General features: G+C 41.4%; 1 protein-coding gene across 6 annotated transcripts in view; it reads left to right on the top strand.

Annotated features, from left to right (window-relative positions):
* The window catches only part of LOC135089167 (uncharacterized), a 203134-nt gene that overhangs the window by 66353 nt on the left and 109006 nt on the right, over positions 1-27775 (top strand). For 5 of the 6 annotated variants that reach the window (XM_063984470.1, XM_063984509.1, XM_063984491.1 and 2 more), the window contains exons 4-6: positions 5293-5438; positions 16720-16922; positions 21562-21796. In XM_063984470.1, coding sequence (XP_063840540.1) covers positions 5293-5438; positions 16720-16922; positions 21562-21796 — 584 coding nt within the window. The remainder of the gene's footprint in view (positions 1-5292; positions 5439-16719; positions 16923-21561; positions 21797-27775) is intronic. The other variant, XM_063984477.1, reaches the window with a different exon arrangement.

The following is a 27775-nucleotide window of genomic DNA, read 5'->3' on the forward strand; positions in this document are numbered from 1 at the left end:
AAAGGGAAGAGGGGGAGGAGGAAGAGGGAAATAAATGGGAGGAAAGGGAAGAGGGGGAGAATAGATATTGGGAAGGGGAAGAGATATGAAAGGATGGAGGTAAAGGTTAATGAACACACACACACACACACACACACACACACACACACACACACACACACACACACGTGCACTGCCTCCTACGTCAGCTTCCTGTTTTGCTGTCTATTTGTTCGTCTGTTTGTTCATCTGTTTGGTCTTCTTCCTCATCCTTATTGTTACTCAGGAGGAGGAGGAGGAGGAGGAGGAGGAGGAGGAGGAGGAGGAGGAGGAGGAGGAGGAGAAGGAGGAGGAGGAGGAAGGAAAAGGAAGGAGGTGAGGTGGATGATGGATCTTTTGTGTCAACAGTGTGGTCGAGAGAGAGAGAGAGAGAGAGAGAGAGAGAGAGAGAGAGACCTGTTGACTCTCTCTCTCTCTCTCTCTCTCTCTCTCTCTCTCTCTCTCTCTCTTAAATACACAAATATGCTCGTTCGATCTTTTCACGTTAATAAACAAACGAATGTGTGACGATGTTCCGAAGCTGTGTTGTCCTTCCTCCCTGTTTTCCTTGATACTTGAGCCGCTGATGAGCTGACACTGGCCGATACTGATAGATAACGAGACAAATAATGCGTAGTCGTCGTCGTAGTAGTAGTAGTGGTGGTAGTGGTGGTGGTGGTGGTGGTGGTGGTAGTAGTAGTGGTAGTGAATAACAAGCCAAGTGTAGGGATAAATTTATGAGTGATATTTTTATAACTGTACACAACCTGCTGAGTTATTTATTATTACTAGATAAAAGGGAGAGAGAGAGAGAGAGAGAGAGAGAGAGAGAGAGAGAGAGAGAGAGAGAGAGAGAGAGAGTCTACACATACCTCCCTTCCCTTCCCTTTCCTTCCCTTTCCTTCCCCTCTGTTCCCTTACCACATCCACCTTGCTCTCCTTCCTCCCTCTCACTCCCTCCATTCTTCCCTCCCCCATCTCCCCTTCCTCTTCCTCCCAGCTCTCCCCTCCCCTCCCCCCTCTCCTTGCCTCCCTGCTGAAAACATTAGCCCATCACTCCTGTTGTCAAGCAGATGAAGTGGTGGTGGTGGTGGTGGTGTTGGCAGGAAGTGAGTACCGGCCTCTCTCTCTCTCTCTCTCTCTCTCTCTCTCTCTTTCTTTACACACACACACACACCGTCTCCTTTCTTTACACACACACACACACACACACACACACACACAATTACCTGCTGCCCCGTCCATTCTCGACAAGTTTGCTCAGTTAATCCCAAAGTTTGCCTGCCTTGCCAGTCTCTGCAAAGTCTCTCTCGGAATCTTGTGACGTACTAATACAAGTGCCCCCTCGGGTTCCTATTAATTAACGCTTATCCACACTAACACTGCTGGAATGGAAGGGTTGTGCAGGTAATGCTTGTTCGGTGGTCGCACATATTCTGAAGCTTCCACTATTTTAATAAGGTTCTAATTGAATTGAAGCTATGCGGGTTTTTTTTTTTTTTGGTGTTTTTACGATTTCAGTGGCAGTTTAACAAGATTTTTATGTCATTAACGAGAGAAGTAGTCTTGAGAACCTGGCTGATCATCTCTGTGGTGTTTGAAAGTCGTAGTCGTGGTGGTGAGAGTGAGATAGACCAAAGCTTTTCTAAATACCGGCACTTGTACTTTGAGGGAAATGAAGAATAATGATACTGGATAAAAAATAAAAAATGTCTTGGAAAATTGGTAGAGGAATAAATGTCGCAAAAGAAAATATATATACAGAAAATGGTACAGGAAAGACATCAAGGGAAAAACAATGCCATAGGAAAGGTTATTGTTAAGAAGGTAAAAGACTTAGAAAAAAAAAATGTAACGGGAAAAAAATGTCACGAGGAAGCAAAAAAAAGTAGCAAGAAAAGAACGATAAGGAGGAATAATTGCAACTTGTTTAAATACCTGACTAACAGTGACTGGAGAAAAAGATTTAATAGCACAGAGAATATGGCTAAGTAATAAAAAAATAAATAGATAAATGCATAAGAAAATTGCCACACACAAAAAAAAAGAAAGAAAAACACAACACCAAAATCTGAAAAACCAGTTACTTATAAAAAAAATGAAAAAAAAGCACTGAATAAATAAATAAATAACAGACAAGTAAATAAAAATAAAAAACGCACCATTTAAAATTCAACATGACCACGATTCCTCACATCAGTTTCATTTTTCTTGCTATCCGTAAAAGAAAGTAATAATAATAATAAAAATTGTGTATATACGTGAGGCGTGATACAGTGAGGGATGCACTCTGCTGTATTGGGTTGAGGAGAAAGGATTGTGGTGGCGGGGAGTGAAGTAACCAGAGGGTGATGGGAAGTGTTGAGTTTGTTGTCTGTGTGTTGTGTTGTGTGTGTCTGTGTGTGAAATGTGAGTCTTAGTGTTATGAGAGAGAGAGAGAGAGAGAGAGACAGACAGACAGACAGAGAGAGAGAGAGAGAGAGAGAGAGAGAGAGAGAGAGAGAGAGAGAGAGAGAGAGAGAGAGAGAGGATGGGGGAGCGGTCAGTGTGTGTGTGTGTGTGTGTGTGTGTGTGTGTGTGAACAATTACAAAGTTGTAATTGTATTGCCTTACCTGTCTCTCCTCCTTGCCCTCCTCTTCCTCAGTCATCTCTCTCTCTCTCTCTCTCTCTCTCTCTCTCTCTCTCTCTCTCTCTCTCTCTCTCTCTCTCTCTCTCTCTCTCTCTCTCTCTCTCTCTCTCTCAAACACACACACACACACACACACCTTTCTCCTTCCTTCTTCCTCCCCCTCTCACTTCCTTTTCATCTCCAAATTTCTTCCATCCCTTCACTTTTAACTTCCTCCTCCTCCTCCTCCTCCTACAAATAGTTAAGCGTATAGAGTTCACCGCAGTGTAAATAATAGAGCTTCCTTTCATCCTTTCCTATGAAGATTCCCCGTCAATTTTTTTTTTTTTTTTTTTTTTCCGTACTGCCTAGTATTCAAGTTACTGCTCCTAATAATTTCAATGCCACTGCAAGCTGGAGCGAGTGGTGGGTGGGGAGGAGCCTTCTGCTATATTATACTGTCTCTACTGCTACATCTATTTCTTCTTCACTTTCTCCCCCTCTTCCCTCACCACCTGCCCTCAGTTCCTCCATCCATCATCACCCCTCACAGCATCCCTTCCCTTCCCTCACCATACTTCCTTCCCCTCTCCCTTCCTTCCTTCCTTCACCTTGCGTCCTTCCCATCACTCACTCCTCCTTCTACTTCTCTTTTCCTTCTCTCGTTCTCCTTTTTCTCTCTTTCTTTCTTTGTCCCTTTTCTCCTTTCCTTTATTCCTCAGTTATTCCTTTTAATTGGTTTACATTTTGTGTTTTCAGTCACTTGCTTACCCTCTCTCTCTCTCTCTCGCTCTCTGTTATAGCATTACTAAAAATTGCTCATAAGGTAACTGCGTAATTCTCTCTCTCTCTCTCTCTCTCTCTCTCTCTCTCTCTCTCTCTCTCTCTCTCTCTCTCTCTCTCTCTCTCTCTCTCTCTCTCTCTCTCTCTCTCTCTCTCTCTCTCTCTCTCTGCATACTTCCCTGCTTGTTGTTGGGTGGAGTCAAGAGAGAGAGAGAGAGAGAGAGAGAGAGAGAGAGAGAGAGAGAGAGAGAGAGAGAGGATGGGGGGAGGGGGGTCACTAGTGTTATCAAGACTGACAGATAGATAAATAAACAGTTGAGTAAATGCACTTAGCTATAAAACGTGTGCATGCATTTCTCTCTCTCTCTCTCTCTCTCTCTCTCTCTCTCTCTCTCTCTCTCTCTCTCTCTCTCTCTCTCTCTCTCTCTCTCTCTCTCTCTCTCTCTCTCTCTCGACATTGCATTACGAGTGTGAGGAAGACAAGAAAGAGGTCAAGAGGAGTGGGAAAAGTGGAGGAGGAGGGCGAGGAAGAGGAAGGAGGAGGAGGAAGAGGAGGAGAAGGAGGAAGAGGAGGAGGAGGAGGAGGAGAAGGAGGAGGAGGAGGAATGTGAAATGCAAGAATTTCTTGGTTGCAGTAAATTAGGTTAGCTTTCATTGTTGTTGTTGTTGTTGTTGTTGTTGTTGTTGTTGTTGTTGTTGTTGTTGTTGTTGTTGTTGTTGTTGTTCTTTTCTTGTTCTTTTCTTGTTACACAAATCTTCACCTGTAATCGATCCTTCTCCTTCATTCCTCTTTCCCCCTTCTTCTTTTTCATCATTCTCTCTCTCTCTCTCTCTCTCTCTCTCTCTCTCTCTCTCTCTCTCTCTCTCTCTCTCTCTCTCTCTCTCTCTCTCTCTCTCTCTCTCTCTCTCTCTCTCTCCCCCACTTCAAACGATGAGATATGGTAATAATAACTAATGAATGTATGTGTGTGCGTGTGTGTTTGTATGTGTGTGTGTGTGTGTGTGTGTGTGTGTGTGTGTGTGTGTGTGTGTGTGTGTGTGTGTGTGTGTGTGTGTGTGTGTGTGTGTGCAGAACTGTTGGCAAGGAGACAATGATGATAATTATAGAAAGTTATGCAAAAAAATATAATGTAGAAGAAAAAAAATGTGTCCTGATGACGTCATGAAATGGAGGGAGAGGTGGAGGGAAGGAGGGAGAGTGGGAGGAGAAGAGAGGAGAAAAAGAAAAAAAAAGTAGGAAAGTATGTGTAGGAGAACGAAGAAGAAATAGATGTATGGAGGAAAGGAGAGAGAGAGAGAGAGAGAGAGAGAGAGAGAGAGAGAGAGAGAGAGAGAGAGAGAGAGAGAGAGAGAGAGAGGGAGAAACAGTGGGATGAAATAAATAGAAGTAAGTGGAGGAAAAGAAAAGATGAATTAGGATATTGTTGTTTGAAGGGAGTTACTGAAAAATGAAGATGGGTATGTATGTAATTACCATATATTTCACTGATCTGTTATCTTTTCATCATCATCATCATCATCATCATCATCATCATCATTGTGGAGTAAAAATCAAGTTGAATTCTTCCGTATTATTCTAGTAACTTTTGCTGTTTAATTTCCCTCTAGGTTCCTTTCATGATAACTGCGTATTACCTCCTTTACAATCTTCAATATCAACCTCTTCCTTACGTTCCACACATTTACAGGACAACATGGCCGAATCGTTGCATCTTCCCTATACTGATGATACCTGTAGGTTATGAGCGTGTTAATCTTTCATACTCCTCACTAAACACGGGCATTCATTTGTGTACAGGAAGCCGCCAGATTATAATTGTAGTTAATCACTGTATTAAACTTCCATACTTATCACTAACCCCGTGCACTGACTTGTTTCCAGGACAGCGTGTGGTGGAGGGGGCGGCCCGGCAGTGGGGGCAGCGGTGGGGGAGGGGGAGGCACCCGCACCGCCAGGAAGGAGAAGGCCTCGTCCTCCCCCGCCTTCAGGAGAGCCTCGCTGAGCCACTCCGAATGGGACATAAGGAGGTGAGGGCTTAGCGTCACCTGTTGAGTCTGTTAGGTTAATGTTGGTCGTTCATTGCTTCGTTTCCGATGTGAGGTGACTTTTCAGTGGGATTATTGTTTTTTTTTTTTTTCACCTATTTGTGTGTTTGTATTTTTATTTATTATTTTTTTTTTAAGGGGGAGTAAATTTTCAGAACAATATTTTTCTTACTTTGCCAGATGAAACTCTCTCTCTCTCTCTCTCTCTCTCTCTCTCTCTCTCTCTCTCTCTCTCTCTCTCTCTCTCTCTCTCTCTCTCTCTCTCTCTCTCTCTCTCTCTCTACCGTCATTGTTAATATATAATATATCATTTCTCGCAATTCATACTTTTACCTAATTTGACAGCTGTTTACACACTCCAAACTCATTATCTAAAAAATAAATAAATAAACAAATAAATAACAACTGCGATGGTGATTACGTTCAAAACTTTAAACTCTGTAATGTTTCTGGAAAAAGGAATTGTTTTGTTTGCCAGAGTGCTGTGGACGTCATTTCATAATAGTGATGTAAGAGGACGGTTTGGGTCACCCTGATGAGGTGGAGCAACACTTTTCAGGGATTGCCTCTTTATATGCTCGTACAGTACATACAGAGTCTACGATGAGTACAGGGATATGAACAGAGACCGAAGGAAGACGAAGGGTATGAGGCAAAGAGTGTACAGCCCACTTATCGTCCTTTTTTTTTTTTTTTTTTTTTTCTTAATTATCCACTTTCCTTTAGGGACTAGCACCTCAGTAGGCTTTTTTTTCTTTCCTTTTTGTTGCCCTTGACCAGTCTCCATTATATAAAAAAAAACTATGGAATCCCTGGTATGAGGTGAATCTCTTTTGACCTCTGACTCGGAGTTTTTATGTGGCGTACATCTGACTCCTCCCAGTTCGTGACACTGCTGTAACTTTTTTTTTCCTTTTTTTTTTTTTTTTAGTAAGAATATTTTAAAGCTGTCCAATTTAATTTTATTTTATTATTTATTTTATTTTTTTATTTAGGAAGAAACGCAAATTAATGTTTACTGGATATTGTCAGTTTCGCCGCCCGCCCGAATATCATAGTAACCCATCGAGAAGATCTTTCTCTGTGGCGGCATAAAGAGAAAACGGAGACACTTTAGGGCCAACTATGCTATACTACAGAAACATAGGTGCACCAGTGCTCTGCTAGCCGGCGTGCGTGCGCGCGCGTGCACACACACACACACACACACACACACACACACACACACACACACACACACACACACACACACACACACGGTATCGCTCTGAGCATTCTTTATTACTTGGAATGGAAAATGTTTTAGCACTGCTTATAGAGCGTTATTGTGTGATGCATTCCACAGGGTTCAGGCATTGTCTCAACATTCCCTGTCTGTGTGGGAGTGTGGGATCGACAGGCAGTTGCTACATATGCCACTTTAATATTCAAACTTTGCACATATATGCATAATAATAACAGTAAATATTTACTTGCTTGTTTCCTCTCTCTCTCACACACACACACACACACACACACACACACACACACACACACACACACACACACACACACACACACACACACACATACGCGCGCGTTTTATATAATCATACCGTGCAGTAATTAGTCAGAAGTATTGTTGTATAAATCTGTGATGCTTACTGAATTTCGTTATGTAATGTGGTGACGGTGAAGAGCAGACTTAAAATAATACCAGCTTGCACTCAATCTTACACAATGAAATTAATAAAAAATAAATAAATAGATAAGTAAAGAAAATATGGTTAGTAAACGTATCATTGACGCGCTGCACAGGATTGGCAACATATCACCGTAAGGAAGAGTTAAGCGGTGACTCCTGCCTTGCTTCCCAGTCACATCTCGTGCGCGAGGCGTGAGGGAGGAGGAGAAGAGGCCTTGGGGAGACATATTTTTGGGGAGAGTGAGATGGAGAGACAGACTTACAATGTGGAACTTTCGTATATCCGGAGAGTGAGATGGGGAGATAAACTTACATAGTGGAATAGCAAGGAATGAGAGCAGCAGAGCAAAGAAACAAAAAGAAAAAAAAAATGATAAGACCCGTGCTTATGCGTGGCACCAACACTTGACACTTGGAAAACGGGAAAAGAAAACGGGTGAAGAAGAAAATGTTCATCAATATTCGTTAAGTTGCCTAAGGAACAAGACCAATTCGCGTGACTTCCCTGAGACGTCAACACCAATTTGCGTGATTTCCTGAGACGTCAGCATCAGTTTGCGTGACTTCCCTGTTAACATCAATATGCGTAACTTTCCAGAGACGTCAAGGTGCCTAGCTACACATGATCAAGAGACTGCCCTTCACCCACCAATGAACGCATACTTGTATCTTATAGAGCTGAAGGCACCTCCGATAAACATGCGTGGCTGTACCAGTGGACGTGAGATGAACGCCACTGACTGCATGACCTGTAACACATCAAGGCGCCTGCACATGATCAAGGAGCGGCGGCCTTTCACCCACTAATGAACGCATACATGTCTTAAACAATAGAATTCACCTTGTATTAACTTAAGTCTTATATATCTATAGTCTACAAGTGGACGTGAAAACAATGCCAGCAACTGTATGACACCCTTGACACATGATCAAGGGACGGTTTTTGACCTTATAATGAAAGAATTGAGTAGTAAAAGGCACTGTAAACTTAAATAAACATGTGTGGCGGTAGTAGTGGACGTGAGAACAACTCTACCAATTCCATGACTTCCCTGACACACCAAGGCGCCTGCACATGATCAAGGAATGGACTTTCACCCTCTAATGAACGCAATCTTGTCTGGTAGAGTAGAAGATATTTAGATTGCCTTTAACAGTGGACACCAAAACAACACCAGTCATTATAAAATTCTTTCCTGAGGTGACAAGGTTTCTATGGATAATTAGTGGACGACACTTCACCGTTAATGAACACACATTGATATCCTGAAGGGCAGAAGACACCTTAAACTTCAATAGAAATGCCAGGCTGTTTAGCGGACATGAGAACAACGCTAGGAATTTCCCCGAGACACCAAGGCGCCTGCACATGATCAAGGAATGGATGTACTTTCACCCACTAATGAACGGATTCTTTTATCTTGTAGAATAAAGAACACCTTGGATGAATTCTTTCTAGTAGTGGACAAAAGAACAACACCAGTCACTACTTAACTTCTGTGAGACGTCAAGGCGCCTCCACGAAACCAGGAAATGGCCTTTCACACACTTATATTTATGTATGAAAGCGTGGAGGACATCCTGAAATAAATCAAACACATTTATCTTTGGTAGTGGACGTGAGAACAACGCTAAACCATGCCTTCCCCTGAGACACCAAGGCGCCTGCACATGATCAAAGGGTGGACTTTCACTCGTTACTATTAATGAACTCATTCTTGTGTCATATATAGAGTGGTGTCTCAAGTAGTGAACATGAGGACATTGCCAGTCACTCAATACATTCTCTAAGACGTCAAGTAGCCCACACTCAAACCGCGGATGAACATTTCACCAACTAATGAACGCATGTGTATGTCCGAAAGAGTAAAAAAAAAAACAATAAATAAATTTAGAAAAAAAAAAGAAAAAAAGAAAAACGTGTCTGTCTACTCGTGGGTATAAGAACATCGCCAGTCACTCCACACCTTCCCTAAGACATCCAGACGTCATTTCACCCACTAATGAACGCATATGTGTGTCTGAAAGAGTAGAGGACACCCTGAACTAAAAATAAAACATATCTTTAGCAGTAGACGTTAGAGCAACACCAGTCACTACATAACTGAAACTTCAAGGCACTTACACATGATCAGAAGACAACCATTCACATACTAATGAAAGCATATTTTTATCTGAAAGCGAAGAAGACGCCCGGAACTAAAATCAACATAAGAACAACGCCAATCACTACATACTTTCACCCACTGATCATCTCATAAGCAAGGGGGTGATGATGGTAGTCTAGTGGTGGTGGTGGTGGTGGTGGTGATGGTGGTGGTAGTCTGATCACCTCTCGTGTGTTAAAAAACGGAGTGAGGGGATGCGCTTTCACCTTTCACTTGCCTGGTACACTGGGCGGCTCAGTGGTAACCCCCCCCCTCTCCCCATTCCACCGCCCAGTCCCTCGTGGGTGTCACAGGGAAACACACACACACACACACACACACACACACACACACACACACACACACACACACACACACACATAGATAGATAGATACTGTATTGACCGCAGTGTTAAGCATTGATATAAAATTACAAAACAAAAAAAAAACATGGCGTATAAAACAAAATACTCAAAGCGCCAGTCAAAATTCATTATACAAAAGATTAGTTCATTGTAAAACCAAAATATAGACAAATTTAAAACGTGGCAAGACACAATAATAAAAAAAAAAACAGGAGCTACTAACACACACACACACACACACACACACACACACACACACACACACACACACACACACACGTCATTTTTTTGTGGTTATTCTCGTGGCGGCGGTTCCTCTTCCTCCTTTCCGCTGGGTTGCCGAGGAGCGGGTTGGGAGATGAAGGATTACACAGCCCAGTGGACAATGCGGGAGGTGACAGGGAGCGTCTTGTGCTGGGTTGGGTTCACAGTGGCTGCCGAATGTGATGGTGGTGATGTATGGTATAGTTACGGTGATGATGATGGTGATAGTTTTGATGGTAATGAGGGAGTGAAGGATGACAAAATATTCAAGTGCCACGTATATATATAGTTATTTGGACACATTAAAAATAAAAGAAAAAGAAAAAGAAAGGTCTGATTTAAAAGGCGATGATTTTTTTTATCTTATGAATGAGAGAAGGACAAAAACTGAGACGATTCCTCACCACTAACCCTTATCCTGGTAGAGAGAGAGAGAGAGAGAGAGAGAGAGAGAGAGAGAGAGAGAGAGAGAGAGAGAGAGAGAGAGAGAGAGAGAGAGAGAGACTACAGCTACCGGGAACAGATATGGAAATTTCTTTGTATGCTCGTTGAGAAAAAGGAGGAGAGACTGGAGGGTAGCTACTTTTACTGGACTGGGACATAACCTTATTAAAGAGAGTATTTAAATTCATGGTAATTAGGAATGATATATAACAGAGAAGGAGGAAGAAGAGGAGGAGGAGGAGGAGGAGGAGGAGGAGGAGGTGGAATAGGGGAAAGCTTGATTAATTGACTGACTGACTTTGATTTGATTTGTCATAGCGCAATTACAGCGTTAACGAGAATATATAATGTAGAATGAGGCCAGGTCAGTAAAGCCGGAGCTCTTATACAGACACAAATATTACGATCACACTTACTGCTTGAGGCCATTACAATTACATCAACTAATACATCTGAAACATACATATACAATACACAAAATATACCTACACATACATACATACATACATACTCAAATATACTTGTACACATATGCATCAGCACTGACAGAAGAGGAGAAAGAAGAGGCGAGGGAAGTAAGAAGAGGAGGAGAAAAAATTAAAAAAAAAGTTAATATTGTACAGTTTTCAGCAAAGGCAATCCCACGTTCCGGTAATGTTAGGAGCAGAGTGGAAGTGGGTTGCCTCGCCGACGACGCCACCCGCAGTACCACCAGATTATAGCGCCCTTTGTGTGTGTGTGTGTGTGGGGGGGGGGGGGGAGGGGGACTTCTAAAAAATATGTTATTATGCAGAAGAAGGTATCACGTTTGAAGTGGCTATAGTGGTGATAGTATTAGTAATTGTAGTAGTAGTAGTAGTAATAGTAGTAATAGTAGCAGTAGCAATTGTTGTTGTTGGTGTTGTTGCCGTAGTCATAATAGTAGTTGTAATAGAAGTTGTAGTAGTAGGAGTAGTAGAAGTAGTAGTAATAGTAGTAGTAATAGTAGTTATTATTGCTTTTGTGGTAATTTTTTAGTTGTTTTAGTAGTAGTAGTAGTAGTAATAGTAGTAGTAGTAGAAAACAGTAGCAACAACACGAAGGACGAGTGGACGCGTATGAATGAAGGAGGACAGGTGCAGGGCAGACAGACAAACAGCCAGACAGAGGATGATGCGGATGACTGTCTGGCGAGGTTTACCGTAGTACAATGCATACCGTCACAGTACCGAGCCATCTGATATTCTTTTGTTGCGACCCACTCCCCTAACCAGCGGGGAAATTTTACCCTGCAGTAGACCAACAAATGATGAAAAATGCAGTTACGTATGGGAGCATAGAGTACGGAAAGAAAATAAAAACAATTAACTATGAAATCGGAAACTTTGTGGTAGGATTGGATTTCATATTGGTGAAGAGCTTGGTTAGGGAACTTATTAATGAATGACTGCAATTGGCTCTCTCTTGTGAAGGGGCTTTAACCCTTTCTCTGGTAATCATTCTTCCTCATGACCAACTGCAATTTTTAAAAACACATTTTTTTAGTACTACAGCCACTAAAATACGTGCTTCTATAGCCTGACAAAGGTGAAATTGCTACTCGTATTCCCTTCCCTTGATGTCCATCTAAGAAATTTATTACAGTGATCTCAGTGTTAGCAAGAGACGGCCTTAGCAGAAAAAGGGTTAAAAAGACTGAATGTGTGACGAGATGATGCCCCATAAACTTTAAGGGACTGTAGTTTCGGAATAGTAGTTTTAATAGTAGTAGTGGTGGTAGTGGTGGTGGTGATGGTCGTGCTAGTAGTAGAAGTAGTAGTAGTAGTGGTGGTGGTGGTGGTGGTGGTGGTAGTGGTGGTGGTGGTGACGCCAGTGCCAGTAAAAGTGATCGTAAAACTACGTGATGGACTATAAAGGCAGATGTCGGGTTATAAATAATGCAGGATATCCTCGTGGGGGAAAAAAAAACTCGAACCATGCTTCCCACACATCCACAATGAGGCAGAGGATCCCACAAAATGCAGTAAAAAATATGACAAAACCTTAAATAATCTCCAAACAATAAAATATAAAGTAAAATTATGAGAAGCAGAAAAAAATATATATGGTTTTAGACCGTGCATAAAAAAAAAAAAAAAAAAAAAAAACAGCGAAGTCTCCCCCACGTTCAGATTTTGTGGTTTAATTTGAGAGAAAACGGGAAATCCAGAGACAGCAGCTTTGTGCATCGAAGTGGCCATCGAGGCTACCCGGCGTTCAAATTAAGTGTTAATTTCCGTACCAGGTGTGGATGGCAGGGCGGCAAAGGGTGGCAGGCAGGCAGGTGGAGGTGTGAGAGGAAATGGTGGCTCAGCGGTGCACAGATACTGGTGTAGTGTGGCGGTGAGGGGGAAGGCAAGGTGCAGTCGAGGTTTATAGGTCTCACTTATTTGTATTAATGTCCCTGAGTGAGTGTGTTGTGTTGCCTTGATGTGTGTCTGAGTGACTGGATCTTTTTATGAGATTATTTGTGTTTGTGTATGTCTGTATTACCTTTTACTGCTGTTACGTTGAAATGGAGAGAGAGAGAGAGAGAGAGAGAGAGAGAGAGAGAGAGAGAGAGAGAGAGAGAGAGAGAGAGAGAGAGAGAGAGAGAGAGAGAGAGAGAGAGACTGCTGATTCCATGCTCAAATAAAAAAAATTGAACCAGAAAAGAGGAATTTATTTTCAAAAACTCATCTCTAAAACGCTGATATGAAATGTGTGCCTGCCTCATTCTGTCCCTCAAATTAACGTTTCTTCATACTCCCCTGCGGAAGTGAAAAGACCGTGAGGGGAAGAAGAACAGCGACGAGGCTTTTATCAGTAGGGAGTAATTAGCGAAAACTGATCATTCTTGCTGCCTCACCGAACCAAGGGACGCACGGCATTTTTGGTTACTTTTCAGCAATACCGTTCTCTCGGAGCCTCAGACCATCAAAGCTAGAGAAAATGAGGAAACCTATATACACATTACGAGTGGTAGATGAATGAAATTGAAAAAAAAAAAAAAATAAAAAATCTCAGTAATTAGGTTGTTAGTGCTGAGTCATTAGGGAGCTTTAAAAGGAGATTAGACTGATTTATATACGAGTATGCGGATGATGGGTGGAAATTCTTTATACGGGGAATGCCACGTGCAGGTCTGATGGCTTCTTGCAACTTACCTTATTTTCGTATCTGCTCTGCGTGTGTGTGTGTGTGTGTGTGTGTGTGTGTGTGTGTGTGTGTGTGTGCAAGATACAAAGTTATCAGCTTATTCCCGTGAAATACGCCGTTCGGGAAGTTTTGTCGCCAATGTTTGTGGATCCATGACTTTTCTTGAAGCTTCCTTGATCTCCCTGCGGCATTAAATTAAATTGGCCAAGTTTTTTGCTGTCTCCTGTTATTATCGTTTTGGGACGCCACTTTGATCAGGCTCTCTCTCTCTCTCTCTCTCTCTCTCTCTCTCTCTCTCTCTCTCTCTCTCTCTCTCTCTCTCTCTCTCTCTCTCTCTCTCTCTCTCTCTCTCTCTCTCTCTCTCTCTCTCTCTCTCTCTCTCTCTCTCTCTCTCGTGACCTGTACCAGACTCTCCAACAGTTAAAGATAAACAGATAAATAAATAAACAAAAAATCAGTGATAATTGACGAGCGCCTTTCACATAAGTCTGCGGAAAACGTTTGCCAGATTTCATTACAGTCTACGGCGAGTGCATACACACACACACACACACACACACACACACACACACACACACACACACACACACACACACACACACACACACACACACACACACACACACACACACACACACGTACATAGCTGCAAGTCCACGGATAATACTGGCCACATTTCATATAATTGTACCGAGACTATTTTGTCGCATTTCACACAACTGCACAAAACATTTCCCGCATACCGTATAACTCTGTGGCGCTGGCGGAGGTGTGTCCCTTCCGAGTGCCCTTTAGCTGCGGGGTGCGAGGTGAATTTAAATAGCATTGTAGCGTTTCATCATTTGTGGGGTGATTATATTTACAGGTCAACGCTCTTGTGGATTTATTTATCTGTTTATTTATGGATCTGATAATGAACGTAGCCTGAATGGAGTAAGTAAAAGAAAAAAAGAACAGTAACAGATCTGGGTTTTTTTCTAGTTCAAGGGTAAGAAAGGTCACAGGAAGATTTGTTTTACTTTACATAATTTGTGGTTTTCCAAGACTACTCGTGTATATAAATTTCTTTGTCATTGTTAACTATGCAGCCACTCATTCACTCGTCTGTTTGCCTGTTTGACCACCCATTCAGATATTGTATTTATTTATTTATTTACTTCTATCATTCGTGTCCTCAATACCTCTTTCACCATTCTAGAGACGGGAAAAAAAGAAAGTAGGAATAAGAAAGAAAATTAACACAGTGGTATTTTGTTGAACTTTATAAATATGTTGTTGAGACGCGGTGGGGTTGCAAGTCATTCGCTGCACAGGAACGCAACACATCCTTATTAATTAACGAGGCGGCGGACGCGTGAGCACAGACGTGATGAAGAGAAAGCTGACACTGACCTGAATGAGACGAGAGCTCTGATGTAACTGTGACCTCCCGCTGCTGACTGTATGCCGCGTCAGTTCTTGCTATTATTGTTGCTGTTGGTGCTGTTGTTGCTGTTGTAGTAGTAGTAGTAGTAGTAGTAGTAGTAGTAGTAGTTGTTGTTGTTGTTGTTACAACAACACCAACAACTACTACTACTACTACTACTACTACTACTACTACTACTACTACTACTACTACCACTACTACTACTACTACTAATAATAATAATAATAATAATAGTAGTAAAGATAATGCTGCAGCTGTTACTGTTGCCTCCTCTGCTGCTGTTGTTGATGCCTATGCTGCTGCTGCTGCTACTGCTGCTACCACCACCGTTAATAATAATAATAATAATAATAATGATAATAATAATAATAATAATAATGATAGTAATAATAATAATAATAATAATAATAATAATAATAATAATAATAATAATAGATATAATTACGATGATGAGGACTGATAATGATGATGGTGATGATTGTAGTAGTAGTAACAGTAGCAGCAGCAGTAGTAGTAATAGTAGAAGCAGCAGCAACAGGAACAGAACCAAAAGTAGTAGAAGTGGTAGTAGTAGTAGTAGTAGTAGTAGTAGTAGTAGTAGTAGTAGTAGTAGTAGTAGTAATAGTATCAGTAGAGCGTATGTTCTATAAGGAAGTGATAAATCTATGTAAAAGACAGGAAACAGGGACAAGAAATATCAAATGGTCAAATAATTAGGTCTGTTCAGCTGGCAGAACAAAAAAAAAATATTTGCAAAATGTTTGTATATTCAGTCAGTGCAGAATAATTAGTTGTTGCAGGTAATTAAAAAAAAAAGTGAAACATAATAATTAGCTGTGCAGTGAAGGAAAAAAATGAGAGAGAGAGAGAGAGAGAGAGAGAGAGAGAGAGAGAGAGAGAGAGAGAGAGAGAGAGAGAGAGAGAGAGAGAGAGATGTAGATTAAATGCGTCCCTTGTGTTGATACATCTTGTCATTGTTTTGTTTATTATTGTTATTGTTTTCATCAGTGAGTTTACAATCATGTATACTCTCTCTCTCTCTCTCTCTCTCTCTCTCTCTCTCTCTCTCTCTCTCTCTCTCTCTCTCTCTCTCTCTCTCTCTCTCTCTCTCTGAAATATTGCTATTATGTTTTCTTTTCTTTTCTTTCTTTTTTTTCATTAATAGACGTGCAGCAAATGGAACTGTTAATGAGGGACTTGAAAGAAACTGAATATAAAGAAACTAATACTTGTGAATAAATAGTTCAGTAGTAGAATAAAGACAAAATCGTAATGAAAACTACACACGACAAAATGAAGGGGGAAAACTCATAACATTTAATGAAAACTTTACATAAATGGAGATAGTCAAGCAATTCTCTTTTCATTTTTTTTTTTTTCACCTCCCCTCCCTCCCTCCCTTACATATTGCTAACATGAATATTAAACCAGATTGTATTATGGAAACCAGAACTAAAAAAAAATGTAATACGCATATCACATGTTATATGATATTATTATATTTTGTTGTGAAGAAAATGATTGTGTAGCGTTTCCAACCTTGTCCCTCTCTCTCTCTCTCTCTCTCTCTCTCTCTCTCTCTCTCTCTCTCTCTCTCTCTCTCTCTCTCTCTCTCTCTCTCTCTCTCTCTCTCTCTCTCTCTCTGTATTTATTTATATATTTACTTTATTTTATTCATTTATTTATTTATTATCTATCTTTCTATCTATCTATCTTAACTCAGTCTGACCCCATATCTATCCTAACCCAAACTAAGCCCTTCCTTCCTGTGCCCCAGCAGCAGGCCCTGGTCACACGTGTACAGCGAGCAGGAGGCGGCCAAGCTGAGCCAGTCTGTGTGTCGCCTGGCCGTTACGTCCTGCGAGGAACGTGGCGTGGAGGTGCCCGCCGCGGGGGTGGATGAGATGGGCCCCAGCTCTCTGCCCCTCATGCCCTCTTCCTCCACCTCATCCTCCTCCACGCACATCGCATCCTCCTCGGGTATGTATAGAGAGATTGATAAATAAGTAGATAGGTAGATAGATAGATAGACGGCTAGATAGTTAGGTGAATAGATATAGGTAGATAGACAGAGTTAAAGACAGATAGACAGAGTGACCGTAAGATCGGTGGAGAGATAAACAGATAGACAGATTGACTGACTGACAGATGGAGACAGAGATCAACATACAGATAAACAGATAGATAAACCAACTGACAGATAAATTGATAGATAGACAGACAGACAGACAGACAGACACAGAAAAGGCAAACCAAATGACAGATAGACAGATATACAGACAGACAGATACACAGACCGGTGACTGATTAACAGATAAACAGACAGGCAGATCGATAGATGTGTGCTAACTACAGATTACAAATGAGAGAAAAAAAGTATACTACCTCATTATTGAAATACATAAACACACACATACACACACGCACACACACACACACACACACACACACAGGGAGGGGAAGGGGGAGGCGATGATTAAGGGGGGACAATAAAAGACACAAGCTTACTATAAGGCAAAAAAAAAAAAAAAAAAAAAATAGAAAATGAGGGAGGGGAAGGGAAGGATTAAGGAAATATAACCCCTTTTTTTCCTTCCTTTAATTGCCGTGGGAGAAAATAATGAGAGGCAGGCTGAGGGGAAGGGAGGGGAGAGGGGAGAGTTAGTGATTTAGGAAGAGAGGGGAGAGAGGGGAGGGAGAAGGAGACAAAAAATACATTAGGGTGATAGATGGAAGGTGATTAACACATAAGATAGACCGTTACTGGTAGGGTGTCCGAGTGAGGGGAAGGAGGAAGGGGGAAGGGAAGGGAATGGGGAGGTTCTTTTCTCTTATTCCCCACCTTAACCCTCTCCTTATTTTTCCTTCTCTCTCTCTCTTCTCCGGTTTCCTCTTCCCTCTTTCCTCTCTCTTTTCTCTTTCCTTCCATTTTTCCTCACTGATTTTTTTTCATGTTTATCATTTTCGTTTTTTTTTCTTTTCTTTTCTTACCTGGTTTTCCTTTCTTCCCTCTCCGTTTTCTTTCGTCTCCCTTTCATCTTTTTTTCCACTAAGGTTGTCTTTCTCCCCTCTTTTCTTTTGTCTTATCTCTATCGCCTTTTCTTTTCCTCTTTTCCTCTTTCTATCTTTTTTTTTTATTTTCATGTTTTCTTTCATTTCTTTCCTCTTTCCTCCCTCATACTGTGTTTCCTTTCTCTCATGTCTTTTTTTATCCATCTTCTTTTTTTACTTTTCTTCCTCCTTTGGTTTCCTTTCTCTTCCTCCCTATATCTTTTTTTGGTATGTTCTCTTTATCCCCTCTTCCCTCTTTCCTCCCCTTTCCTTTTATCTTTTTTTTCCTCTTTTCATCTTTTCTTCGTCTTCCTCGTCTTATTTCTTTTTTCTTTCTCCCCTCTTCCCTACCTGTCTTTCCTCATTTAGTTTGAAATATTAAAGATCCTATTTAGTGTATCTTTTATTCCATCAAAGTTACCTTTTATTTGTGTTTTCTTTTATATATATATATATATATATATATATATATATATATATATATATATATATATATATATATATATATATATATATATATATATCCTCCTCAACGTATAGACACGAAGGTAATTTTTATTTGTTTGTTTGTTTATTTGTTTTTCCATTTTTTTCTCTCTCTATTCATCCTCTATATATATACACAGGATAGATAATTTTTTCCTCCTTTTTTTTTTCTTTCTTTCCTACTTCAACATTTACACACACCTACGCAAGTTACTAAGGAATCTCATCCAATCTCCTGTGCCTTTGAATATTCCGGCAGCCCGTGATATGGGAAGCCCTTAGCGTGTGTAGCTGAGTGCTTGGTGGGCTTCCTTCAGGGGGCTCTTCCCTCGGGATTTTGTTGCAGGAGAGGGGGAGGAAAGGGCGGTGGTAGTGGTGGTGGCGATAATGGCAGTGGGTGGTTTTAGTTAGCGAGTTCGAGGGAGTGAATGCATTTGTAGGAGTTACTGTAGAGATGAAAGGCTGGTGAAAAAAAGTTTGTGTGAGAGAGAGAGAGAGAGAGAGAGAGAGAGAGAGAGAGAGAGAGAGAGAGAGAGAGAGAGAGAGAGAGAGAGAGTCAGAGTCAGTTTTAGCCAATGACCTTTCAGAGATAAAGTTTTCTCCTCCTCCTCCTCCTCCTCCTCCTCCTCCTCCTCCTCCTCCCCCTCCTCTTCCTCGTATTCCCAATCCTCTTTCAGTGTATTTTTCGTAACGTAATATACGATTAACTCTGCAACAAATCAATTAAATTAAAGTCGACTAAACTTACTATGAAATAATCTTTTTTATGCATTACTCAACTACGTATTGTAAGAATGGCTTTTAATTACTAACTTGCCACTAATTAAAACCTCTTGTCCACCTTTGACCTTCACCCTTCTACTCCAATTCCTCTTATTTCCCTCTTGTTTCCTTTCATTTCCACTTGGTTCACACTTTTCCTCCTCTATCTTTTTTTTCCCCCTTCCTCTCCTATTACCGACCTCGTTCCCTTCTACACTTCCCTCCCTTTACGTACATCCTCTCCCCTTAACCCACTTTTCTTCCCCACCAGTTCCTTTCTCTGTCTCACCCCTCTACCCTTCTGCTCTCTCTTCCTCAATTTTCCAGAGCGACATATGACCCTGTTGTTGTGCATTCAATTTAATCCATCAGTCAATCATTCTCCCTATTTCCTCTCTTTCCCCTCAGCTCCTCACTCCTCTGCTGCCTCTCCGCGTTTCTCTTCTCTTCTCTCTTCCTTCCTATTCACTGAAGGCGGTAACGATCTTGTAACCCTATCAAACACCATATGATTTTGTTTCCACTTCTTTAGCATTTTATAATCTCATCTCTTGCACAGGCTCTGGTGGAAGTTAGTTAAGTTTGCATGGGTGTATTCATGATGGTAGTGGTAGTTTGACTAAGAATTTGTATCAATTATGGGAAAACAATCAGGAGAACCTATTCATGTTTATAATGGTTGTTTAACAAGAAATCTGTATCGTCATCACTCAAAGAAATATTCATGAGAGTCTGTTGGTGGTTGTATTGATAATTTAACCCTTTCACTTTGATACGAGACAATTATCAGCACCATTATGCAATGTATATAATCTTTATAAGCATCTGCAGGAAAGTTATGGGTGAAAAAAAGAATACATTTTGCAATCTCTTCCCAGTTCAAAGATCGGACGTGGATGGAGAGCAAGTAAAAACATCTGAAAGTGATTGGTAATTAGGGAAAGGTGTACCAAGTGGCAGTCAAAGGGTTAACAAGAAATCTGTATCATCACTAAAAGAAACAACCACGAGAACCCACTGATGGTTATAGTGATACTTTAACAAGGAATCTGGATCACCAATAAAAAAAATAAATGAATAAAAAAATAAAACACCCACGGGAACGTATCCATGATTGCAGTGACAGCCTGTCAAGGAATCTGTATGATCAGTGGAAGTAATACTCACGGGAATGGATTCATGACTGTACAGACAGCTCAACGAGGGATCTGCAGCACCACTGGGAAAACACACCCGCAGGACCTCGAGTAATCACCTGTGTGACGGCAGAAAAATGGTCCTAATGAGGGAACAAAATACGCGGACCCGCATCATTATAGCCGTAAAATAAATAAAACTAAAACTAAACGAACGAGGAACTAAAATCTAAACGAAATAAATCGGATAATGATTAACACTATAGTCTGTTCCAGAAGAAGAAGAACACGAGTAAATTAAACTAAATGAACGATAAACTAAAAAAAATAAATAAATAAACGAAATAAACTAGATAATTATAAATACTATACACTGTTCCAGGAAGGGATAATCAGCAGACGCCGTAACTAGTGATGCTTCAAACTGTGCTATTAATAGTCTGACACAATGTAGCATAAATGACAGGAAATCATTAAGATACAGTTACGCAAAGTAGTTATGGTCTGATGAAAGAACAGGGCGTTTTTAAGTATACGGGCCGGTATTACTACTATTATTACAGCGCCATTTCCCAATAAAACCATCACCTCTTCTCTCAATATAACCTCTGTCTTCTGTCGATACAACGCCTGTCTTCTCTCAATAGTAGTAGTAGTAGAAGTAGTAGTAGTAGTAGTAGTAGTAACAAAAGTAGTAGTAGTAGTAGTAGTTTATTGACAGACTATAAAAATTACAATAAAAGTACGCAATATGAAATAGTATGTCCAAACACTGGATACTAAAACCGACACTACCATTCTCAAGTGCACACTAAAAACAATGCAACACAAAAATAAATAAATAAATAAACAAATAAATTCCCAATACAATATTTAAATGCATAATTAAACCATGCAATACTAGGAATTTTCTCAATACACTACTAAAATGCAGAATGAAACAACTAAATAATAAAAACTAAATTCTCAGTCTATTAATTAATGCATAGTAAAAAAAAACAAATACTATAGACTCATAAAATACTATATACTCATAGAACACCAATCTCTGTCTCCTCTCAAAATACAACCCTGTCTTCTTTCACTACAACCCTTTCTTTTCTCATCACAACCCCTGTCTGCTCGCAACACTACAACCCCTTCCTTGTCTCCTGTCATTACACGTGCCTTCTCTTCACCACCAGAGGGCAGCGGGGTGTTCCAGAAGTTCAAGAAGTCTCTCTCTCTACGCCTGGCACGGAAGGGGAGTAAGGACGGCACTCCCACCGCCTCCACCGAACCCCCGGAGCACCCAGAGGTCCACCACAACCACCACAACCACCACAACCACGACCCGCCGCCCCCTCACCAGCCACTGCCTCGCCGGTGGGGGTCGTTCTCCCGAGACGACGATCCCAGCAAGGCAGCAACGACCTTCCTGTGAGTGTTGCTGTGTGTGTGTGTGTGTGTGTGTGTGTGTGTGTGTGTGTGTGTGTGTGTGTGTGTGTGCTCATGTATGTATGTTTATTTTTTATTGCTATTGTTTTTTTGTTGGTTTTTATTTTTATCTGTTCATTTTTCGGCGATTTATTTTTGCGTTGCATGTTATATTTGCTTATTCTTTCATTAATTTATTCATCCATTCATTCACTCACTAAAATATCTGTTAATCTGTCTGTTCATTTACTTTCTTCCACTACGTTGCCGAGGGAAGCTTAACCTGCCGAGTGGCCTAATGAGGTACACGGAAAGTTTGTACAGGGGCAAAGAGGGGAAGAGAGGAAGAGGGGACGAGAAAGGGTAGAGGAACGGAATGAGTTGAAGGAAAGGAATGGGAGGGGCAGAGGCGGAAATAAAGAGAGGGAGAGGAGTAAAGGGTAATTTGGGGCTGAACCTAAATAAATAAGTGGAAAAATAAACAATAGATAAATACATAATTACCTTGAATAGATAATAATTCAAATAAATGAACGAAAATAACTTTGATATTTCCATTCGTAGAAGATAAAAAAAATACATAAAGATAAATAACAGATAGTTACGTAAATAAATAATGATAATAAAACAAATAAATGACGGAGAAAGTAGAAATAAGAAAACAGATACGAGTATAGGAGAAAAAGAGTAATAATAATAATAATAATAATAATAATAATAATAATAATAATAATAATAAAAGAAAATACATGAACGAGAAAAATAAAAAAAAATACTTTCTGTAATATTTTTTTTTCTTTCAAGCCTTTTCATTTTTTCTCTATTTTTTTATATTATTTTTATTTATTTTTTTTTCTTTCCTTTATGTATGTTGAAGGGCAGAATGTGTTTGTCTGGTTGCCGTCCATCCGCCTGTCAGTCACTGCGTCTGTCAGTCTGCCCGCCATCGCGTCACCTTATCAGTTTATTTGTTCGGGTAAATATCATCGGGAAAAAAAAAAAATATGTATATGTAAAACGAAAGGGGAAGACATACCAACCCACAAAAAAAAAGGGAAACATGGAAAAAAAAAAACGCTAATAAAAAGGAAGGACAGCGAGAAACAACTGGGGAAAAAGTAATAAAGAAGGAAAAAAGCTATTGACGATGGGAAAAAAATACAATGCACAGCTGAAAAACAAAAAAAGAAAAAAAAAACTTGAATAGCTGGAAAAAAAGCAGCAGGAAAAAAAGTAATGACACGAGAAAAGGGAAAAAAAAGCAACAGGGAAAATTACAAAGTGAGAAATAAAGGAAATGGTAGAGAAAGACGACCAATATGTATATAGATAGAAAAGGATAAGTCGGAAAAAAATGTTTGGGGATAAAATCACAATAACGGAAAAAAAAAAGGTAAGAAAAATAGTCAAATCTTAAAAAAAAAAAATGTGGAAAACTGCACAAATAAGGAAAGGAAACTGGAAAATTCACCAACACTTAAGAGTAAAAAAATATAAAAAAAAGGGAAAAAGTAAAAAAGAAATAGCAACAAATGTAAAAAAAAAAAAAAAAAGAAGTAGGAAAAAAATGTAACTGGAAAGAGTTGGCAGACACAGGAACGAATAATTGAACCTGGAAAAAAATTACCTAAAAAAAATAACAGAAGAAAAAAAAAAAAAACGAGAAACAACGATGGGGAAAAAAAAATAAAAATAAATAAAATAAATAAAAACACGCAACTGGAAACAAACGATTACAAGTTGGGGGAAAAAAAAGTGCAAAAATATAAAGAATCTGAAAAATAAATTACACGTAGAAAAAGAAAAGAAAAGAAAACAAAACAAAACAAATCACTTTCACCATCACCATCACCATCATCATCATCATCACCATCACCGCCACCATCACCACCATCTTTATCATCACCATCATCTTCGTTCCCTTCCCGTGACTGACTGACTTCATTATGTACTTTGCTATTATTATTACCTTACCACCACCTCCACCTCCACCTCCACCTCCACCTCCTCCTCCACCTTGAGTCTCACCTTTAGTGGGAAACACGAGCTGTCTCCTTCATTATCCTTGTTGCCTACACCTTATCAGCGAAGAGGAGGAGGAAGAGGAAGAGGGAGAGGAGGAAGAGGAAGAGGAGGAAGAAAAGAAAGAGGAAAAAGATACGAGTTACGAGAGGAGAGGTAGTGAAGAGGAACGATATGGAAAGAGGGAATCAGAAGATGGGAAGGAATGAAAAATGAGGAATTGGGAAGAAAGAAGGAAGAGGATAGAAATTAGAAAAAAGGGAGAGAATAGAAGGAGGAAATACGTGATGGTGAAAAGAAGGGGAGGAGGACGGAAAGAAGGCTGGGGGAGGGGAAGGTTATGGGGAGTTTAGTGAAGGGAGTAAAGAGGAGGAGGAGGAGGTGGGAGATAGGGAGAGGAGGCACTGGAGGAGCATGGATAGTGGGAGATAGGGAGAGGAGGCACTGGAGGAGCATGGATAGTGTAAAGTCTCTCTCTCTCTCTCTCTCTCTCTCTCTCTCTCTCTCTCTCTCTCTCTCTCTCTCTCTCTCTCTCTCTCTCTCTCTCTCTCTCTCTCTCTCTCTCTCTCTCTCTCTCTCTCTCTCTTCATTAACACTCGCTCCCCTCCCTTCCTCCCCAAACAAAAAAGTAATGTCCAGGTAATATTACTGACTCCTCCTCCTCCTCCTCCTCCTCCTCCTCCTCCTCCTCCTCCTCCTCCTCCTCCTCCTCCTCCTCCTCCTCCTCCTCCTCCTCCTCCCTGTTTCCTTTACTACCTCTTCCCTCTTCATAATGTACCTCATCTTCGCTTCCTCCCCTTCCACAACCTCCACCTTCTCCTTCTTCTCCTCCTCCACACTTTCTTCATGTATTCATTGCTAAAGGGAGCGTTGGGTGGGGAGAAGCCTTCTTCCTTACTATCCTACGCTATTTACTTCAGATTAGATTGTGTAGCTTATCTCCACACTAAGAGCCTTGTAAGGGCCAACAGGTGTGATGCTGCGGTTTGTTCTTGTTTAGGTTAGATTAGGTTAGGTTACGTTAGGTTAGGTTAGGTTAAGTTAGGTTAGGTTAGGTTAGGTTAGGCTGCGTTAGGTTGGGTTGGGTTAGTTTAAGTTAGGTTAGGCTGTGTTAGGTTAAGTTGGGTTAGGTTAGGTTAGGTTAGGTTAGGCTGTGTTAGGTTAAGTTGGGTTAGGTTCGGTTAGGTTAGGTTAGTTTAAGTTAGGTTGTGTTTCTTACCACCACCACCACTACCACCACCATCACTCTCACCAATATCACCACTAGCACCATTACTACCACCAACACCAACAATAACCACTATAACTGCCACCAAAAGACATCACCACCACAATTAACATCATATCACCATCACCACCACCACCACCACCACCACCAACAGAAGGCTTCAGTGTCCATCCTTTCCCTCCTCTTAAATCCCTTCACCCTTGCATCCCCAGTCGCTCCCCAACCCTTTCCCATTCCCTCCTCCCTTCCTCCCTTCCCTCTCCAATGCACCTCCTCTCCTCTGCAACGCACGTCACCTCTCCTTCCTTCTTTCTCTTCTTTATTTTCACTTCTTCTCTCCTCTGCAACGTCCCTTCTCTCCTTCTCTTCCTTCTCTTCTCATCTTCTCTCTTCAACACATGTCTCTTCTCCTCCCTTCATTCTCTTTTTCAACCTCCCATCATCTTTCCTCCGCTAACCTACAGTTCTTCCTTTCTTCTCTTCCTCATCCTCCCCTCTTTTTTCTCATCTTTCCAATCTCTCCTCTTCTCTGCAACACACGTACTCTCTTCTTCCTTCCTTCTCTTCCTCATCTTCCTCTCCTTTCCCGCCGTTTTCTCTCTTTCCTCTTTTCTGCAATGCATGTCTCTTCTTCCTTTCCTCTTTTCCTCATCTTCTCTTTTCCAATTTCCCTCTCTCTCTCTCTCTCTCTCTGCTCTTCCTTCTTTTTCCCACTTTTCCTCTCCTTCCTTCTTTCTCCACGTCATCTTCCTTCCATTTTTCCATCTTCCCTTATCTCCTTTCCATCACAAGAGGACAGCACAGTCTAAAAGTTGGGGAAATCTCTTTCTCTCTCCTCTACTTTTCCCGTCTCATTTCCCCTCACATCATCCTCTCTCCCTTACTCTTCCTCCCCACTCTCCTCCCCACGAAAAACGCATCACATATTAATCCCCCCACCGAAATGTCAGGATTTACCTTCTCCCTCCCCTCTCTCTCTCTCCCTCTCTCTCCCTCTCTCTCTCTCTTTCTCTCCCCTCACTCAGTGCTTTCCCCTCCATGCCAGCAACAGGCGGTCACGTGTCCTCTCTCTCTCTCTCTCTCTCTCTCTCTCTCTCTCTCTCTCTCTCTCTCTCTCTCTCTCTCTCTCTCTCTCTCTCTCTCTCTCTCTCTCTCTCTCTCTCTCTCTCTCTCTCTCTCTCTCTCTCTCTCTCTCCTTCCTTGTCTCTATCCCCTTTTCTTTCCTCCCCCTCTTCCCTCCTCTCTCTCCTCTCCCTCCCCCTCACTCCCCTCATCCGATGTTTCCCCAAGCAAGGCAGTTCCCAACCCACTTAAAGCTGCATTCGGACCCTGGAAACTCTCTCTCTCTCTCTCTCTCTCTCTCTCTCTCTCTCTCTCTCTCTCTCTCTCTCTCTCTCTCTCTCTCTCTCTCTCTCTCTCTCTCTCTCTCTCTCTCTCTCTCTCTCTCTCTGCGTCCACGTGCCCGAAGAAGTGATGTATTTTTAAACGTAATGGGAGACAGAAAGATAAGGAGAGGAGAGAGAGAGAGAGAGAGAGAGAGAGAGAGAGAGAGAGAGAGAGAGAGAGAGAGAGAGAGAGAGAGAGAGAGAGAGAGAGAGAGAGACGAGTGGACTAGTTGCTAGGTGAAGTGTGTGTGTGTGTGTGTGTGTGTGTGTGTGTGTGTGTGTGTGTGTGGGAGTGTGTAAACATTTATACTAAACGTGACAGCTTTTCCAATTATCCACACACACACACACACACACACACACACACACACACACACACACACACACACACACACACACACACACACACACACACACACACACACACACACACACACAGGTATAGTTAGGTACTCCTTTACTTCACCTTTCTAATCCCCAATCCTCCCCACACCTCACCTCTCCAATAAACTTACCCCTTTCCCCTTCCTCTTCCCCTCCCCACCTCTCCTCCCTCCTCCCCCGACCAGCAATAGCCAATCTCCATCTATCTTCCACCGTCTTTACAAATCCCTCCCAATCCTTCCTTTACTCCTCCTCCTCCTCCTCCTCCTCCTCCTCCTCCTCCTCCTCCTCCTCCTCCTCCTCCTCCTCCTCCTCCATCCCCATCACTTTCCTCCACCATCATCCGCTCTATTGGAAAGACGCAGGTTAAGGAAGAGGAAGGTAGTGGAGAGAGAGAGAGAGAGAGAGAGAGAGAGAGAGAGAGAGAGAGAGAGAGAGAGAGAGAGAGAGAGAGAATCGATAGTCAGATGCAGCACAACCCCACTGATTTAATTGTTAATCTCTCTCTCTCTCTCTCTCTCTCTCTCTCTCTCTCTCTCTCTCTCTCTCTCTCTCTCTCTCTCTCTCTCTCTCTCTCTCTCTCTCTCTCTCTCTCTCTCTCTCTTTAATCTTTCGGTGGGGAGTCTAGCGTTGATTAAGGATTTTGAGGAATGAAAGGAAAAGGAGGAGGAAGAAGAAAAATAAGAGAAATAGAAAAGTTGAGATTTCCAATAGAAAAAGATAAATAGGTAAGAGAGAGAGAGAGAGAGAGAGAGAGAGAGAGAGAGAGAGAGAGAGAGAGAGAGAGAGAGAGAGGGTAAATATAGGAAGCAAACAGGGAAAGAGGAAGAGGAAGAGGAGGTGAATATCGTGGAAGCACATGTTATGCATATTAAGCAATGCATCCTCCTCCTCCTCCTCCTCCTCCTCCTCCTCCTCCTCCTCCTCCTCCTCCTCCTCCTCCTCCTCCTCCTCTTCCTCTTC

The sequence above is a fragment of the Scylla paramamosain genome, chromosome 3, assembly GCF_035594125.1.
Source record: "Scylla paramamosain isolate STU-SP2022 chromosome 3, ASM3559412v1, whole genome shotgun sequence".
Taxonomy (NCBI): Eukaryota; Metazoa; Arthropoda; class Malacostraca; order Decapoda; family Portunidae; genus Scylla; species Scylla paramamosain.